The sequence below is a fragment of the Dipodomys ordii genome, unplaced genomic scaffold, assembly GCF_000151885.1.
Source record: "Dipodomys ordii isolate 6190 unplaced genomic scaffold, Dord_2.0 Scaffold73, whole genome shotgun sequence".
Lineage (NCBI taxonomy): Eukaryota > Metazoa > Chordata > Mammalia > Rodentia > Heteromyidae > Dipodomys > Dipodomys ordii.
Window position 1 is genome coordinate 10,848,186 of NW_012267289.1, and position 19,631 is coordinate 10,867,816.

Below are 19,631 nucleotides of genomic sequence, written 5' to 3' on the forward strand. Positions count from 1 at the left end.
GCTTACTAAATACCAACATGCCAAACACAGGAAGTATTTCCAGACTTAGGCTGAACTGATAGAATACAGGGAAATGTATGCACACAAATAATGGGAGTAAAAATGATTAGAGAAGCATGTATTAGAGAATGAGTAACTATGTAATTATTCTTTGAGTAGGTGTGAAGTGGTGGCTAATGAGATTTTGAAAAAAAAATAAAATTCACAAGAAGTAGCAAAAGGATGTTCTAAGAAAGAGAGTACAACATGAAAGCCTCCAAATATGAACATAAAACCCATAATATCAACTCCACATAATCACCTATGGCTTGGGGTTCAAATTAACACTCATGGGACAACCATACATGCTCTATGCATTTACTTTGTAGGATACAAAGTTGTTCATCGTGATTTTTTTCCAAACCAAACATATTTTCAAGAATCTTTATAGGTGTACTGACTTTAGTCCTCAAAAGAAATGCATTCTGTTTTTACAGAACTAGGTGTGTGCAGTCGACAGAAGTAGCTGGTTTTTAATTCACAGAAGTGTATCTTTTAACAGCTCTTGGTAGTTATAAAATTTCCACATGATCCTGTCAGTTGCGAGAGACTAGAGAAATACTTGTAACATGAATGAACAATTCTATATAACTAAAAAGTGGAGTACAATGAAAGATGATGCAAACAAGATCATTTAAGTGACTGGCTATGAGTTAAAAAAAAAAAGAAGCAAATTTTCCCAAGAGTTGTATGTTTAAAGCAGTACTTTTTCCTCTACAAAAGTTGATTGTGGTCAATAGCAATCTTTTCACTATTTCTAACCACCCCCACTCCCACAATACCCACACATGTAGGTAAAATGTTCAAGCCAAATCCCCTCAATGCTTTCATAGAAACTGAATGTTCATAGAGAATATTACAGTTCATATGTCACTGGGAATGAAAGCCTATTTTTAAAATATGTAACATATATACAGAGAGACAGACAGACAATATACAATATGTTTTGATGTGACTGTTTTGAATGTTACCCATCACATGACATCATATAGAATTTTCTATTTGTGGCATCATGTTGGTGCTCAAATTATTTGAATTTTGGAGCATTTTGGACCTGGGATTTTGAAACATTTTTCTTTTCTAATTAGGATGCTCAATCTGAACTAAAAAAACTTTCCCCAAACTGAAATGACATTGAAATGTACCATGCATTTATTAAAGCAGCAAGAAAAATTAATTAAGAATCAGTTATATAGTATTCATAGGTATATACTTAGAAATTTAGTTCTGACAATGACTCATATCTCTAAAAAAAAACTCCAGCTCAATTTAATGAAGTGGAAATATATGTTTAATATAAAATGCTGATATCTTCAAGGCATTATTTCTACATGGATTTAGGAAAATGAATTTTAAACAATTTCCAAAACATGATAAAGAACCATGGTATCTTTGAAAAACATACAAACAAAAGGTTAAGAAACCACAAGATGTCTAATATATTTGCTTTCCCAAAATCAGATGTACAAGATTCACTTTAAAAAGTCTTACTCTATGCTGAGTCACGCCTGCAATCCTAGCTATTCAAGAGGCTGAGATCTGAGTTTTGCAGTTTGAAGCCAGCCCGGGCAGAGAAGTCCATAAGATTCTTATCTCCAATTAACCAACAAAAAGCTGGAAGCGGAGCTGTGGTTCAATTGGTAGTGTGTTAGCCTTGAGCAAAAAAGCTCAGGGACAGTACCCAGACTCTTGAGTTCAAGCCCCAGGGCCAAGACACACATACGCGCACGCGCATACACACACACACACACACACACACACACACACACACACACACACACAATGTCATAGCCACCACATCCCCAACACACATACATACACAAGATGGGAATGAGTATAATTATAACCATTGTTATATGGAATCTCTAAAAGAGAAATATCTTAGACAACATAAAGATGGTGAAACAATTTAAGAAAAGATAAAGTCACTGAGGCTTAACTGACAATCTCAAGTCACACAATTTTGAAGTAAGTGTTCAGATTTTTTAGGTTTACCTTAAATTGCATTTGTTTCATTGCTTTACATACAATTACAATGTGAATTCAAAAGATATTTAAAAATAGGAAATACAATATGATCATGTCTTCTTCAAAATAGTCCTGATAACATTAGGAGGTTCTGAACTGTTATTCATATATAATAGTTATTAATACATGAATTCAGTGGAATTATTACCTGAATATTTAATAAAGTATTAAGTGCCATAGGCTTAAGATCCATACAGAATCATCATAGGTCTCTAAAAACTGAAATTTTAAAAATATAAAAGCAATGAGAGTGGTTTGAATTTGCAGATGAATACTGGGTAATCTGAACTATAAAATTATATATTCTGTCCTAAACAATTAATAAACAACTTTGGAGGACATTCTTTTTGTTACAGTTACGAGAACACATTGATTTTACCTTCTTTATAGAAACAGGGTACATACATTCTGGGGTAATAAAAGAGTGAATATTTATAAAGTTACACTTCATACTTAAGTTTAACTACATCTATAATTTTTTAAAATTTACTTTGGACAGGTAATTTTGTTTCAAATTTCATCCTAAACAAAAGAACTAAAATCTTAGACCCTCCACATAGGAGATAAGATGCAGTGGAAATTTTTAGCAGAATAATTGCATTTAGCAATTAAAAATAGTAAGCTGCGCTTTGAAAGAGTGAATTTTTACCATTCCTAATAACAAGTCTTTTTTTTTACACAATACAGAAGGGATGCCGTAAATGGCATTTTCTGAAGCCCTGATACTAAGTTCTTTAAAAGAAAAAATACACAGTATTCATACTGCATGCTTGAGCTGCAAAATATAGAATTACAATATAATGTGACTTGTCAACAAATCTGACAAGTGCTGGGGCTGGCACCAGGGAGAACCTAACTCCCATCAACACCCAGTCATGTGGAAGTACAGATCACATAGTCCCATTATTTACAAAAACATTCCCACATTACATGTGCTAATGCATAATCCAAGCATAGTTACTCAGAAAAAATATCAAATATTTAAGAAATTTTAATTTCTATTTAGTAACTTTATATCAGTCCCATTCCCACTCCATCTATAAGAGCCCCAAATTTCTAATAATATATCATATACATTAAATAATGTTCAATGACATATAAAACTACTGTAAGTTATCTTCTTCACTGTGAGCTAGCATAAATGCTGGTAAGCAGCTTTCCAGTAATCTTAGAGAACATATGTGTCATGTTTAAACAGATTAACTAGCTACTGCTGCCCTTCTGTTGCTGTAAATGAAGTTTCAAAATAAGCTCTCGAATATCTTCTCGTTTGGTCTTTATTACATGACGAGGAAACCATTTCTCCAAATGAATTGGTAGTTCAAAGTTAACAATTGGATCCTAATGAGAAAAAAAAATACAAGCACTTTAGTAGAATAATATCCAATTATTGATATTTGTTTTAAGTTTTACAGAAAATGAAAAATTGGTAACAAAGTTTTATTGGGATGTAAGTCACCATAAAATTCATACAACGCAAATTTTTTTATTTTGGCATGTAACCATCAACACAATCAATTTAGGAAATTTTCATTAAATCACTAACTCTTGAATACCAAATTAAATATTGTCTGTTCTGCTAAAATGTATGTTTAAGTGAGTAGTCACAAATAGAACTGATAAAACAGATAGCACAACTCAGACATCTAGTTGAATATTCTAAACCCAAAATCAAATTTATTTGAAAAATAGTATTAGTATCAAAACAGTCACTTCATGACAGTATGTAATAATAAAGGAGGGTCAGAATCTTCACAAAAGATATTTATTGATTTCTAAAATGTCATTTATGACATCTCTTCTTATATATTATTATTATTCCCCAATAAAAACTTGTACTGCACTCTATAAGCCACATACTTCAAAGGTACTTTTAAGCATTCTCTAAGCAGGCTTCTGGGCAAAAGCAGATCTTTCAGGAATGATACTGCTTACAATTGAATAAGCTGATAGCTAAAAAGGAAAGCTGTGATTCCTTGTCATTTAAGATTTAGTCATCTGTGCTGCTACAGCTCATACAGAGTATCTGGTGAGCTAGAAATATAGCTATCTTTGTCACTGAATTTGTACAGCTATGGTGTGCTGAGCTGCTTGAATTTAATGGGCCTTTGAATTTTGGGAAATTTTCTTCAAATACTTCATTTCCCTCTTGTTTCCATTCTGGAACTCTAATTACATGTAAATTTGACCTTTTAATATTCCTCTTGTCTATTATATTCTCTTCTCTCCCTTTTTCTTCTTGAACTATACTTTAATATTTCCTGTTGTCTTTTCTTGAAGTTCCCTAATTCAATCTACTGCTGTATCCAATGTGCTCTAAAAACAATCAAGTAAGGTTGCTTTGTCTGTTACGAGAAAAGTTCTTGAGACAGAGTCCAAGCTAGACTCAAACTTTCAATTCTCCTGTTTCAACTGTCCATCACTGGGATCGCAAGCATGTGGCCCCAAATATGTTCTTAACCTCAAATCTATTATTACACATTGTCATCTCTAGAATGTTCATTTTTAATATATTTTACCTCTTTATCTATTTTGTTCTCCTTTAGCTTTAGTTTTCTCTAATATTAATCAAATCATTATAAACTTTTTGTCTATTCTATTTTTTTCCTTAACTCTAAAACATTTTTCTGTCTTTTTGCTTACTCATAATATTGTAAGTATAAGCTGTAGTTTTGAAAAAAAAATGTCTGCATATCTTTACCAACCTTGAAGAAGCTTTCCACATACTGTAGCAAATACACGCCACAATCACTGCTATTATCCTGCTTAGGAACTTTAGGGCACAAGTCTACCATGTTTGTTTTGCTGAATTCACGGTGAGTTTTTCGCTTAACTTCCCATTCTACCTCTAAATACCTGAAATCATCAATAAATACAGTGAGTTGAGTATAAATTTCTTTTACTATGCAACACTTACAACAAAGCAGAGGAACATTTGCTACCAAGTCTGTTATTCTGAGCTAAATTTCCAAAGACTAAACTTTGACAATACAAATTATATTATGTGAATTTTTTTTATTTTTTTTTGGGGGTCCGGTCACGGGGCCTGAACTCTGGGCCTGGCCACTGTCCCTCAGCTCTTCAGTTCAAGGCTAGAGCACTACCACTTGAGCCAGAGCGCCACTTCCAGCTTTTTTCTTTTTGCTTATGTGGTGCTGAGGAATTGAACCCAGGGCTTCAGGCATGCAAGGCAAGTGCTCTACCACTGAGCCACCTTCCCAACCCTATTATGTGAATTTTTAAATGACATTTAAGAAAATAGTTTAAAGCTAACAGCAAAATTTTTCCAACAATGCAACTTTTACAACTCAAATATGTAAAAGTCATCTAGATTAAAAAAGTAAAGTAATAGATAGCTTTAAAAGTTTCACTGGGGGACAGGAAGGTGGCTCAGTGGTAGAGTGCTTGCCTTGCATGCATGAGGCCCTGGGTCCGATTCCTCAGCACCACATAAGCAGAGAAAGCTGAAAGTGGAGCTGTGGCTCAAGTGGTAGAGCACTAGCCTTGAGCTGAAGAGCTGAGGAACAATGCCCAGGCCCAGAGTTCAGGCCACGACCCACCAAAAAAAAAAAAAAAAAAGTTTCATTGCTAGTGTTTTCTGGTTCTATAGTAAAGTACTAAATCACGTACATAGAAATCAGACAGACAGACAGACATAGACACACACAGAGACATACACACACACACACTCACTCACTCTAATAATTATAGGCTTTTTAGGTGTTCTCATTTTGAGGGGGCAGTACTTTTGTCAGTCACTAGTATTTGCAATGATCTTTTACAAAGTTATGTTTTTGTTTGACTATAAATACAAATTCTGAATTTACTTTTGAGAAAATCCTTGAGAAATAATAATGTCTAAACATTAACTTATAATAGACAGGTATTATTGACTTTTCAGACTTTATTTAAATGCATGATTTGCAGAGTTTATTTATTTTTTTTGTTTTTTTGCAGAGTTTATTTAAATGCATATTAAAATGTAATTTTTGTTATAGTGTTGTCATTTTTTTTTTTTGCCAGTCCTAGGGCTTGAATTCTGGGCCTATGTACTGTCCCTGAGCACTTTTACTCAAGGCTAGCGCTCTACCACTTGAGCCACCGTGCCACTTCTGGCTTTGACTGAGTAGTTTACTGGAGAAAAGATTCTGTCAGACTTTCCTTCCTGGGCTAGTTTCAAACCGTGATCCTTAGATATCAGTTTCCTGAGTAGCTAGGATTTAGCTAGGATTACAGGTGCCCAGCTTATTTATTTAATTTTGAAGACAGGGTTTTACTATTGAACCCAGGTGGCCTTGAGCTCATGATCTTCCTGTCTCATCCTTTTAAGGGCAGAGATTACAGGCATGCACCACCATACTGGTTTGTTTCCAGTAATGGTTAAGACAGCTTCAAAATTATGAAATGATAAAACTGTCATTACTATTACTTACTCTCGTAAATTCTGAACTGTATTCTGTATAGAAGCAGCTTTCAAAGAATCTAGTATGAGTATACATGGCCTAAAAAAAGCAAACAAAGACATTAATATGTACATGTTTGTATAAAGAAATACGCCTAAACATGAGAAAAATTATATTATTATTATTATAGCACATTCTTACCTTTTACACATTTTCTTTGGTATTGTCATATTCATCTCGGTACTCTGTAATAACACAAATTTTTATGATTTTACAACAAAAGCTAGTTAAATATATTAATATTCAAGGAATCTTTAAAATATTTCAAATAAGGGTTTTTTCCATAATCTTTAGTGAGCTAACTTCATTTTTCAAAAATTCACCAATTTGTTTTCTTTCCTTTTTTGGGGGGGGGTTCTGGTCATGGGGCCTAAACTCTGGGCCTGGGCGCTGTCCCTCAGCTCTTCAGCTCAAGGCAAGCGCTCTACCATTGAGCCACCTTCCCCATCCCAATTTGTTTTCTTATACTTGCAACGTAATAGTTCACATCAGCCTCAGGAGTTATGGAGCTTTACCAGACCTAATAAATAATCCAGAACTTGACTAGTTCCATTCACTTATCATTTTGAGCAAAGATGATCAAGAATTTGACCTGTCTTTATGTATATTTCCTAATTGAATTCAAGATGCATATAGAGATGTATTTCTTCCTTTTGAAGTACAAAAAACAGTAATAATCTACTTTAACCAAAAAGGAATGGAAAGTTAGTTTTTCTTGATGTTGATTGTGTTAATAAATTTGAGAAACAAGATAACAAACTTCAATTTCTTAATGCAGACCCTTTTGGTGCCATTATTTTTCTCAGGTGCATAGTGAAATCTTTGAGAGGCAGCTGAAGCAAGCCAAACAGGTACAAGAAGAATAACTTTCTTCTTATTCCTTTGTTCAAAATTTTCAGGGCTGACTAGGTGGCTCAAGTGGCAGAGCTCTAGCCTTGAGCTGCAGAGCTCAGGGACAGTGCCCAGGCCCAATGTTCAGGCCCCACAACTGAGAAAAAAAATTTTTTTCAAAGAAGCAGAATTTAATTGTGAATTACCAGTACTCATTCATGTTCACTTAGCAATACGCTATTTCATCAATAACATTATATATGAATTTATCTTCCTTCATATTTATATAAAACACACTTACTTTGGGATCCTCTGCACTTAAGGACAGTGTTGAAGTAGGATGTGGATCATTATCTAACAAAAAATAATGAAGTAAGTATGAGACTTTACTATATATTTATGTTTAACAGTGACAAATTCAAACTGTAATATATATATATATATATATATATGTATGTGAGAGAGAGACAGACAGACAGACAGAGAGAGAGAGAGTGAGAGACAGAGAGAGAGAGAGCACCCTGGGGCTTAAACTCAGGGCCTGGGAACTGTCCCTGAGCCTCTCTGTGCTCAAGGCTAGCACTCTGTCTTGAGCCACAGCACTACTTCAGGCTTTTTCTGAGTAGTTTATTGGAGATAAGATTCTCATGGGGGCTGGAAAAGTGACTCAGTGGTTGAGTGCTTGCCTTGCATGCATGAGGTCCTGGATTTGATTCCTCACCACGTAAGCAGAAAAAGCCAAAGTGGAACTGTGGCCCAAGTGGTACAGCACTAGCCTTGAGCTGAAGAGCTGAGAGACAGCAGCCAGGCCCAGAGTTCAGGCCCCACGACTGACAAAAAAAAAAAAAAAACAAGATTCCCATGGACTTTCCTGCCTGTGCTGGCTTTGAACTGTGATCCTCAGATCTCAGGCTCCTGAATAGCTAGGATCATAGACATGAGCCACCAGCACCTGGCTACAAATTGTAATATATACAGAGTAGTAAAAAAAAGAAAAATATCTCAGATCTATTTCACATTTTTATGGTTAACATTATGAAGAAAATTGATAATTGGTTATTATCAGGCAATGCATAAACCACAAGGTAAAAACCTGAAACATCAGTTAGCTGAGTCAGTTTCCTATTTTAAAAAAAGATAGTCATCAAAGATAGTTCATAAACTGTCTTCTGTTTTAATGTGGAAAGTGAATTTTCTAGTAATAGCTCTTCTAAAATTGACCATAGTGATCTAAGTCACCTCACTTTTGAAGCTAAAAATAATAAGAGAAAATTGAAAATAATTGGTTGCTTCCTTGTTTCTCTTCCCCCTTTTAACAGCATTAATGGAAAAGATGGTTGTCAACTGTGCTTGCTACTTAGGCTACAGAGACAAAATATGCAATTTTGAATTTTTTCAAATTAGTTTTTATTGTTCACATAATTAAGAATCCGGATTACACTAAGCAAAGTGTACACCTAATCTCAGCACCCAGGAGGCTGAGGCAATATTACAAGACTGGCCTAGGCTACACAACAAAACTCAAAAGAAAGAAAGAAAGAAAGAAAGAAAGAAAGAAAGAAAGAAAGAAAGAAAGAAAGAAAGAAAGAAAGAAAGAAAGAAAGAGAGAAGGAAGGAAGGAAGGAAGGAAGGAAGGAAGAAGGAAAGAAAGGAAGGAAGGAAGGAAGGAAGGAAGGAAGGAAGGAAGGAAGGGAGAAGGAAAGAAAGGAAGGAAGGAAGGAAGGAAGGGAGAAAGAGAGAGAGAAAGAGAGGGGAGGGAGGGAGGGAAGGACGAAGAAAGAAAGAAACAAAGAAAAGAGGGAGGGAGAAGAGGAAAAAGGAAGGAGAGGAAACAAAAAGGAATTTTATACTATGTCTAAGAAAAATGAAAAATCGTTGAAGAATTATGTGGTCTTATCTTTCTCTGATCACCTAATCTACAAAGAATACATTACATTATATTATGAGGCAATTGAAGATGACTGTTGGTGTTCACCTCTGTAATCCTAGGTTTAAGGAGGCAGAGATCTGAGGATCATGGTTTAAAGCCAGCCTAGGAAGGAAAGTCAGTAAGACTCATTTCCAATTAACCAATTAGTGATAGACGACCAGCCTTGAGCCAAAAAGCTAAAACACAAAACCCAGGCCCTGATTTCAAGCCCCAGTATTGGCACATAAAATGAAGCAGCAATTGAGAGTTCAGATTATGCTTGAAGATCCATGACATGAGGTTTAGTCATATTAGCAAAACCATTCTTTACAAATTCTATAATAAAACTTGATGCCAAAAACTCAACTTTAGTACATATCTATAATAAAAATTTCAAAACTTATTCTTTGTTGTAATAAGCTTACCAATATGCTACTTTTAATTTCATGTTATAATCTACAGCCATTTTATTATGTCATTATTAAAAACATTACATTAACAATATAACCTATTGTTTTGTTGTCATGTTGAGATTGCTGAGCCTGGAATTGCTGGGATACGGTTTGTGGGAAATCTTCATACACAACTTCTTCTAACCATGGAAAACAAATGACTGCAAGATACCAGTGAGACCTGTTGAAGAAGAATTATAATCTTAAAAGCATGCAAAATCTAAACAATGTAGAAGAATATGTTCTAGAGCTATATATGAGAAAATGTGTATGACAATTTTGAAGACATCCATTGTAATAATTCTTGGTATAATGTAGAACAATCAATCTAAGACAAATAACTACAATTAACATGGACATGAGTAAAGTTATTTAGGATAAAATTTAAGTAATTCAAACTATTTCCTTTCATATAACCTGCACTTTCTGTTAAGAATATAAATCAATAGACTCATATCATCACCTTTTTGTATTAGATCATACTTTTTCCTCTTAATTATTTATAATATAATGAGTAAAAATTTTTCTTATATCAAAAAAAAATTCAAGGGCTGGGACCTAGCTCAAGTGTTAGAGCACCTGTCTAGCAAATATGAGGCCCTCAGTTCAAACCCCAGTACTGAAAAAAAAACAAGTCTCAGTCCTTATGGCCTTAGAGCTATATGTCATTTTGTTTTTCAACTATATTTACAACATAAACATTGTCAAACTAAAAACCTAAGATAAATGAGTCATTGTCTTAGCTATTTTCAGAGAAAAAAATTAAAGATGTAACCTGAGATTTATATACTATATTTTTTACTGATTATTAGCACTATAAATATTTTTTTCTAAATTGTCTTTCTTCAATTTGCTTTTAAATAATCTGAAATACTCACGACTCATTTACAGGAACAAAAATGTAATCTTTATTAAAAATGTTTATGTGACGAGTCCATGTTCTTACTCTTCTATGTCTTCTCTGTGCAACTCTGGAAAATACAAAAAATTTGATTTACTTAAAAAAACTAAAGTAAAAGCTGGGTACTGGTGGCTCATGCCTATAATCCTAGCTACTCAGGAGGCTGAGAGCTGAGGATCATGGTTCAAAGCCAGCCTGGGCAGGAAAGGCTGTGAGACTCTTATCCTATTGTTTTAATAAGATGCAATAAACCCTCAAAGGCTATTTTTTGAGGTATTCAAATTGTCAGTATTAGAGATTGAAAGGTAAGTATTGGGTATCATTTACTTTTGCCACTCACTATTTATTCTTAGTTAAATTGCTCAATCTTAGTCTCTTTTTCATCTAGAACAAATAGGATATAATTTATATACCTTATGTATCTAAAGACACGGTTTTTTGTTTGTGTGCTAGTAATGGGCTTGAACTCAAGAGCCTTGTACTTGTTTAGTTTTTTCACTCAAAGCTGACACTCAATCAGGTTTTTTGTGGTTAAACTGGAGACCAGAGTCTCTTGAATTTGACTGGCTTCAAACAGATCCTCAGATCTCAGCCTCCTGAATAGCTAGGATTACAGCCATAAGCCACCAAGATCCAGCTAAAAACAATTAAAAAATGAAAAAGACATAATGTATATAATGTATTTCTTATATTGTAAACTCACAGATGTGTACATTAATTCCAAAAAATAAAAATTCAAATTCCAGGAAATGGAAACATGGGGTTTTATTGTTGGTGGTGTTGGTAGTGGTTGGTGGTGGTGTTTATTTTTGCTTTTGGAGTTTTCTTCATTTGGGGGTAAAGGAGAGCACTAGAAGGAAGGAGGAAGGATAAACAAATGCAATCATGCTATTCATTATACACTATGTGGAAAATGAACTATGCAACTTGTGCACAGGGACAAGAAGGGGAAATGGGGAAAGCAAAGGGATAACACTGTCTAAAAAACATATGTACTCATTACCTGACTTATAAAATGGTAATCCTGCTGAACAACACTTTAATAACAACAATAAAATTATATTTCATGTAATTGTAACCCCTCTGTACAGTATCGTTACAACAAAAAAATGTTAAAGAAACATAAACTTACAACAAAAAAAGAAATTTCTTCAGTACTGTACTTAAGTTTTTAGGGGTAAGTGCGGGTGGGAGGATGTTTTTTTCCCCCCCAGTCCTGGGGCTTGAACTCAGGGCTTGGGCACTGTCCCTAAGCGTCTTTTGCTCAAGGCTAGCACTCTACCAACTGAGCCAAGGTGCCACTTCCGGCTTTTTTTGTTAATGTGGTACTGAGGAATCAAACCCAGGGGTTCATGCATACAAGGCCAGCACTGTACCACAAAGCCATATTCCCAGCACTTATAATGCAAATTGTTAGGACTAGACAGAGAGAGTGAAAGCTCTATGTTGCTGTTGCCTGGGTCACTACTACTTTTTGCCTATCCCTACCCAATGCTTTATAGCATTTTAGTATTAATCAAAAAATACTTAGCCAGAGACAGGCGCCAGGAGCTCACATTTGTAAACCGAGCTATTCAGAAAGCTGAGATCAGAGGATCATGGTTCAAAGTCAGCCTGGGAAGGAAAGTCTGTGAGAATCTTATCTCAAATTCTGTGGCTCAAAGTGATAGAGAGCTAGCCTTGAGTAATAAGGCTAAAGGACAGTACCCAAACCCTGAGTTCAAGCCCCACAACCAACAACAACAACAAAAAAATTCTTGGCCAGAAATTCAACTAAACTTCAAACTAATATGGTATTTCACATAATGTTGCATCAAGTTAATTAAACAGCAGTAAATGCCAGCAATGGTCAAAAAGAGAACGTACTAAAGAGAACTGGTTACGGAAGTTTAAAAAAAAAGTACATTTTTTTTTAATGGCAGTGAGGCAATCAAACAGCAGTGTAGGAGCTGGAGGTCTAACAGTTCTGTCCATTGAAAGATGGGCCCACTGGAGAAATACAATTTCTTAATAAAATCATAAGCAAAGGTAAATGGGCAAGAAAGAAATTTTATTCCTGCCATCCAACTGCTCATACTTCTACTGGGTATGCAACAGGAAATACAGCCGGCCTGCAAAAGTCAGCCTTCCTGTCAAAAGGCTCTTACAACAAACAGACCTAAATCCTACACTGGCCATTCTACAAAATATTATAAAGAAGCCACTTCACAAGAAGCATGAAAATAATATATTTTCTCTTAAAACTCAACTGTGTAAAAGAATTGACTTACGAAAGATCTGGATTATCTTCTATTAAATTATTTTCCTTCCTTGTTAAACATTTATAGAAGAAACTACTAAAAATGTGACTTCGTTCAACAAGTTCATGTGATGCCTTCTCCAATATAAGATACCTGTAAAGCAGCAATCCCATAAAAGTAAATTACTTTTTTTATTTTTGCATGGCTTCTTTCTCCAATTGTCTTATGTTGTGGAACTAATAAATATAACAAATTACATTTAAAACCATCTCACATCTTCTCTGACTTTGACTTTCAGTTTATTTTTAGATACCTTACCTTCCATCAAGATCATTTAAAGAAGAAATTGCCAACTTATTCATTCATTTAGTTAATAAATACATATCAAACTTCTACCACGATCACATTTACACTAAACAGTAAAGAAAGTAAGAGGGGAATGGAAGTAAAGAGAGAAGGAAATATTAATCAAATATCATATGACAAATGTATAACAAAAGTTATAACACTTCTAAATAAATCTAGAAAACTTTCAAGCATGAAATTTAGTCTATTACTATACTAAATAATTCTTCAACATAACTTTAGAATGTAATCACTTAGTGATTAAAACTTCACAAGGAGGAAATTTTGCTATTTGTAATAGTTTATGCAAGGTGCCAGTGGCTCTTCTTGCCTGTAATCCTAGGTATTCAAGAGGCTAACATCTGAGAATCACAGTTCAAAGGCAGCCTGTGAAAACAAACCCTCAAGATTCTGAACTCCAATTAATCATCAGAAATCCAAAACCAGAGGTGTGGATCAAATGACAGAGCGCCAGCCTTGAGCAAAAAAGCTAAGCAAGACTGTAAGGCAGTTCAAGCAAAAATATGGGGGTGAAGGGGATGGGAGGAAGGAATAGATAGAGTCTGCAGATGAGAATACTAGAAAAGAGAGCTATATACAGAGAGAATTCTAGAAAACTACAGGTTCCCACATACCTAGTGGAATACTGACTACTATATGTATGTGAGGAAAATGTCCAAGGTAAGGAAATAACTATCCAAAATTACAGGGAATGGTGCCCAGCATTCACACAGGAATGATCCCTGTTCTTATTATTCAGAACTTTGTAATTCATGAAAGAATGAAAACAATATGTTCCTCAATGGTGGGAATTCGTCTTCTGTCTGACTTAGTAAATCTTAAAAACAATACATCTGAAAGCATGAACTTTTTTCCAAACAATTTAACTGTTTTTCTGAAAAAGAATTAAAGCATACAGAAATTTTAGAACACTCATACTTCAAAAAAAAAAAAAAAAAACTACCAGGGTACCAGTGGCTCACACCTGTAATCCTAGCTACTCAGGAGGCTGAGATCTGAGGATCATGATTCAAAGCCAGCCCAAGCAGGAAGTCCGTGAAACTCTTATCTCCAATAAACCACCAGAAAACCGGAAGTGGCCCTGTGGCTCAAGCGGTAGAGCACTGGCCTTGAGCTGAAGAGCACGGGGAGAGCCCAAGCCCAGAGTCCAAGCCACATGACCGACAAAAAAAACAACACAAAACAAAAAAAACTATCATATATGCAAGCCAAAAGAATGAATGACTCATAATGAAGACCAATCAGTCAACCCTCAAGTGGACACATGTTAGACTAGGCAAAAAAGGATAGTAAGTAATAAGGACTAAATTTCCAAATGCTTAAAAAGTGAGAGACATGGGGCTGGGAAGGTGGCTCAGTGGTAGAGCGCTTGCCTTGCATGCCTGAGGCCCTGGGTTCGATTCCTCAGCACCACATAAGCAAAAAGAAAAAAGCCGGAAGTGGTGCTGTGGCTCAAGTGGTAAAGTGCCAGCCTTGAGCTGAAGAGCTGAGGGACAGCGCCCAGGCCCAGAGTTCAGGCCCCACGACCGGACTAAAAAAAAAAAAAAAAAGTGAGAGACATTTTTTTTTTTGGGGGGGGGTCCAGTCGTGGGGCCTGAACTCTGGGCCTGGGCGCTGTCCCTCAGCTCTTCAGCTCAAGGCTGGCACTCTACCACTTGAGCCACAGCGCCACTTCTGGCTTTTTTCTTTTTGCTTCTGTGGTGCTGAGGAATTGAACCCAGGGCCTCAGGCATGCAAGGCAAGCCCTCTACCACTGAGCCACCTTCCCAGCCCATGAAAGACATTTTTAAAAATTCCAAACTCAATTTCTAGAGATTTAGAAGTCCATAATATCTGTAAATATAAATGATATATTTTTGAGTCTTTATGATTAGCATTACAAATGGTATTAGCAAAACTAAGAGTTTAAGTAACATAATACGTTTGGTTTGAAAGGAATCTGTGAGATAATTAGGGCCTCTCTCAGTGAAGTGTCAGAAATTTAAGTCTAGAGATATAGGAGAAAATGAAGGTTAGAACTGAAGTTCCTTTGAATTAGTTTTGTTTTGTGTCTTTCCCTTTTGGTGTTACTTCGCTTGCTCGTTTTTTCGGAGCTGGGAACTGACCTTACATTTGGTAAGCAAGTGCTCTTCCCCTGAGCTAAACCCCCCATCTTTGTGTTGTGTGTTTCGTAAAGACAGGATCTTGCTGTCCATCCCCTGCTAGCCTCAGACTCACTGTTCTCCTCCTCCCACCTTCTGGAAAGCTAGGGTCACAGGCACACACACCACCATGTTGGACCACTACAGGAAAAGTTTAACAGCTTCCATATCTATACCATCATTTTTTTGTGATGCAAGTTTAAAAAATTGAGTAGAACAGTGATACAGATTTGTTAAGTGAAAGTTAACTTTTATGGTATTTAAAAGACATGATAGCTAAATATTGTTGCTTCTTCTCAGTTCTTTGCAATTATGTAATTTTTCCTTCATCATAATAATACAGTTTAGTCAAAGAAGCACATATAAAAAGCTAACATACACAAAAAACAAGCAAAAGAGCAGTAGTATATGTAGAATGTATGTACAATGTGTGTACAGGTACATATGTAGTACCAATAAAAATTCAAAGAATGAAACTGAATTTAGTAAAAATTTTTATTGGCAAAAAATTTTCCAAGTTTGAAATCTTGTCAGGTTACTTTAAAGTTAAAATAGTTCAAATAAAGACATTCATTTGCATTCATAGCAAAAACTATAAAACAAATAAGACCATTTATTATCATACTTACTTCAGGTAAAAATCAATTATTACATCATTAAGAAACTCTCCTTCTTCTAAACATTCCAGATCTTCATTAGTTACTCCTAACCCTCCCTTAGTAGGTGGTGGAGGATATACAATTAACCTTAAAAATAAAGTTAAAATTTATTGTATTGAAAATTTTAGTATCTATGAAATGTCTTATCTGAAACAAGAACTGAGTAGCAATCTGTAACTATAACAAAATCTGTAGAATATTTTCCTAAATTCTCACAAAGCTATTAATAATACTCTTATTGAACATTATCTTTTCTTTTCCAATAATTCCCATGTAGGGTTAGCCTCAAAAGATTAATATATTAGTATAATTCTCAATATTTATCTAACCTTCACCTCACCACCAGTTACAATACCATTGAGGATGTCTCTCTTCTATATTTTTTTTAACTTTCAACACTGTTTTATTAAAAAAATTTTATTTATTTTTGGGTCCGGTCATAGGTCTGGGCCTGGGTGCTGTCCCTTAGCTCTTCAGTTCAAGGCTAGCGCTCTACCACTTGAGCCACAGTGCCACTTCCGGCTTTTTTCTTTTTGCTTATGTGGTGCTGAGGAATTGAACCCAGGGCTTCATGCATGCAAGGCAAGCGCTCTACCACTGAGCCACCTTCCCAGCCCTATTAAAAAAATTTTTTAAAAACCTATTTTTCTATATTCCACTTCCAGTCCTACATTTGAATCCCTACAAACAATTCCTTTCCATTCATATAAAACAGCCATCAAAAACTGTGGTTTACTTCTAGTGGCTAGCAAGTGGCAACAACAACAACAAAAATAACAGGGTAGCTTAAAGGACAAGTTTCACATAAGAAGTAGTTATAATGAGGAACTTAATAGAAAATGAAGAAAACAAATCATAAAGTCACACCAAAAAGTAGCAGAGAGCAGATGATAACCAGAGGCATCCTCTGGTACCCTGAGACCAGAAATGAATTACATGCTGTATTTTTAGAACAGTCATGGAAGTACTTGATAGGCAAATGTAGTAATGTAGTAATTTAATAAAGGCACAATATATATTTCTTGCACCAAAATAGCTCAAGGATCTAAGAGTCATTGCGATTGCTTTCATTTAGTATCACAGCACCAAACACAAACAAGAAAAGGTAGCTGTCTTAATAGTTTCTAATTGACTATTTTCCTATACTATGCTTTGCTTCCAATTATTTAAAAAAAAAAACACATAAAAGCGTGGAAAGCATCTAAACTACATAAGCACTTCTGCCTTATCATCATGAGTATGTATATACAATATGAACAAAAAAACAACTTTTAAAAGAACTTAAAATAAACTCCAAATTCTTAAAATGAGATATACTTTAGTAAGCAATTTCATTTTCCCTATCCTAATACAGACATGGAATATTGAATCTTCAAAAACATCTACTGCTGTTTGGGGAATGATGGCTCACACCTGTAATCTCAATTACTTAGGAGGCAGAGATTAGGACTGTGATTCAAAGCCAGCCAAGAAAAAGTTGGCACAAGCTCACCTCAATAATAATGCTGGGCATGATGACACAGACCTATATGCTTAGTTATGCAGGAGGTATTTTAGGAGGATCACCCTATCAAGCCCAGCAACAAGCAAAACATGAAATATTAGCTGAAAAATAACTATAGCAAAAGTGGTTGAGGATGTGGCTTAAATGGAAGAATGCTTGCCTATCAAATTCAAGGCCCACCAAAACAAAAGCTACATTGCTTATTCCAACACTTTCAACGAACATTTTAATTTTTACCAAATATAACATTTCATTCTGTTATTTTGTCTTACATAAAACCAAGTGATATTGCATTTATTATTTTCTTAGTAGAATAAATTCCTTATAAACTCAAATTATCTTCCTACCATCACCAAGAAAGTAAAACTCGAAATATTTTAAAAGGTATACTACTCAAAAGCAGCAACATGAATGAAAACCACTATAGCCCACCTACAACTAGGATATAACACAATACATACTTCTGAACAGGTCCAGTATGCCTGACTTCTCGCCATTCTTCATCAGGACTGGATGTGATAGAAAGTGAGTAGCAACCACTACTCTGCTTCTGTAGGAAGGTGTAAGTAGGCTTGGCTACATCTGTATTTGAAGGCTGAAAGAAAATAACAAGAAAGTTCTCTTTTTTAAATCCATAAACATAAATATGTCAATTTCAAAAAAGACAAAGGTAAAACTAGATTGTGTTGAAAAGAAATTCATGTCAATGAGTAATATTTATATTTAAAATTTTTTTCTATAAAGAATAACCAAACCAAATAAATACTTGTGGTCAAAATCACCATATGTGATACACTGGTCAAAATTTAATTTTACTTCATTTCTTCAACATAACAACTATATAATTACAGAAGGATTTGATAACATCATAGTTTAAAATAATCAAAACAGTTGACAAATAACAGAAAAAAATAAAATTTCAGATAAAAAGGCGAGATTGATACAAAAAATTAATATTCTACTATAAAATGGGAAAATTACAAATTCTTATAAACAATATAATTAACAGTTGTCTCATTATGCATAAAGTAAAATAATGGTAAACTCTTATGCTTCATTAGCAGAAAGACCTATAGTGTGGCTTTCTATAAGTCTTTTACATAAAAGGTCCTTAGAGCAGGCGCTGGTGGTTCACGCCCGTAATCCTAGCTACAGGAGGCTGAGATCTGAGGATCTTGGTTCAAGGCCAGCTCAGGCAGGAAAGTCTCTGAGACTCTTATCTCCAATAAACCACTAGAAAGCCGGAAGTGGCGCTGTAGCTCAAGTACCAGTTTATATGTATGGACATCTACATGTATACCAAAGCTCCTTGGGAAATACTTCCATTCTAAAAATATATAAGGGGTATGTATATTATAAAACTTCCTGAGCCACCTTCCCAGCCCCATTCTTTAATGCTTTTTTTTCTTTTTGGTCCAGTCGTGGGGCTTGACTTCTGGGCCTGGGCGCTGTCCCTCAGCTCTTCAGCTCAAGGCTAGTACTCTACCACTTGAGCCACAGCACCACTTCTGGTTTTTTTCTTTTTGCTTATGTGGTGCTGAGGAATCGAACCCAGGGCCTCATGCATGCAAGGCAAGCTCTCTAACACTGAGCCACTTTCTTCCCAGCCCCTCTTTGATGATTTTTTAACTTATTATTCTTTCAGTATAATTTTAGACTTGAAAACTAACCAATTTATATGAGTATAAAAGTATTAATTAAGCTGCTGACTTTTTTCTCTTTTTAGTTGTTTTCTTGTAGATATTCTTCTGTTTTAGGATCCTTTTAATTCCTGTCTTTTCTTGTCTTTCATGAACTTGGTACTTTGGAAGAGTACTAGTCAGATAATTTGTCTTTGTTTTTTTTATTGTGAAAATACTGTACAGAGGGGTTACAATTACATGGGCAAGATAATGAGTACATTTCTTTTTTTTTTTTTTAATTTTTTTTTTGGGTCCGGTCGTAGGGCCTGTACTCTGGGCCTGGGCGCTGTCCCTCAGCTCTTCAGCTCAAGGCTAGCACTCTACCACTTGAGCCGCAGTGCCACTTCTGGCTTTTTTCTTTTTGCTTATGTGGTGCTGAGGAATCGAACCCAGGTCCTCAGGCATGCAAGGCAAGC

The 19,631-nt window shown here is 35.2% G+C and overlaps 1 protein-coding gene across 1 annotated transcript in view; it reads right to left on the minus strand.

Moving 5' to 3' along the window:
* Positions 1-1,803: 1,803 nt before the first annotated feature.
* Senp7 (SUMO1/sentrin specific peptidase 7) overlaps positions 1,804-19,631 on the minus strand; it is a 95,460-nt gene continuing 77,632 nt past the window's right edge. The window contains exons 12-21 of the mRNA XM_013024097.1: positions 17,995-18,128; positions 16,000-16,116; positions 12,894-13,016; positions 10,601-10,693; positions 9,779-9,903; positions 7,663-7,715; positions 6,672-6,715; positions 6,501-6,569; positions 4,773-4,923; positions 1,804-3,408 (exon numbers count right to left, since the gene is read on the minus strand). Coding sequence (XP_012879551.1) covers positions 3,271-3,408; positions 4,773-4,923; positions 6,501-6,569; positions 6,672-6,715; positions 7,663-7,715; positions 9,779-9,903; positions 10,601-10,693; positions 12,894-13,016; positions 16,000-16,116; positions 17,995-18,128 — 1,047 coding nt within the window. The 3' untranslated portion in view covers positions 1,804-3,270. The remainder of the gene's footprint in view (positions 3,409-4,772; positions 4,924-6,500; positions 6,570-6,671; positions 6,716-7,662; positions 7,716-9,778; positions 9,904-10,600; positions 10,694-12,893; positions 13,017-15,999; positions 16,117-17,994; positions 18,129-19,631) is intronic.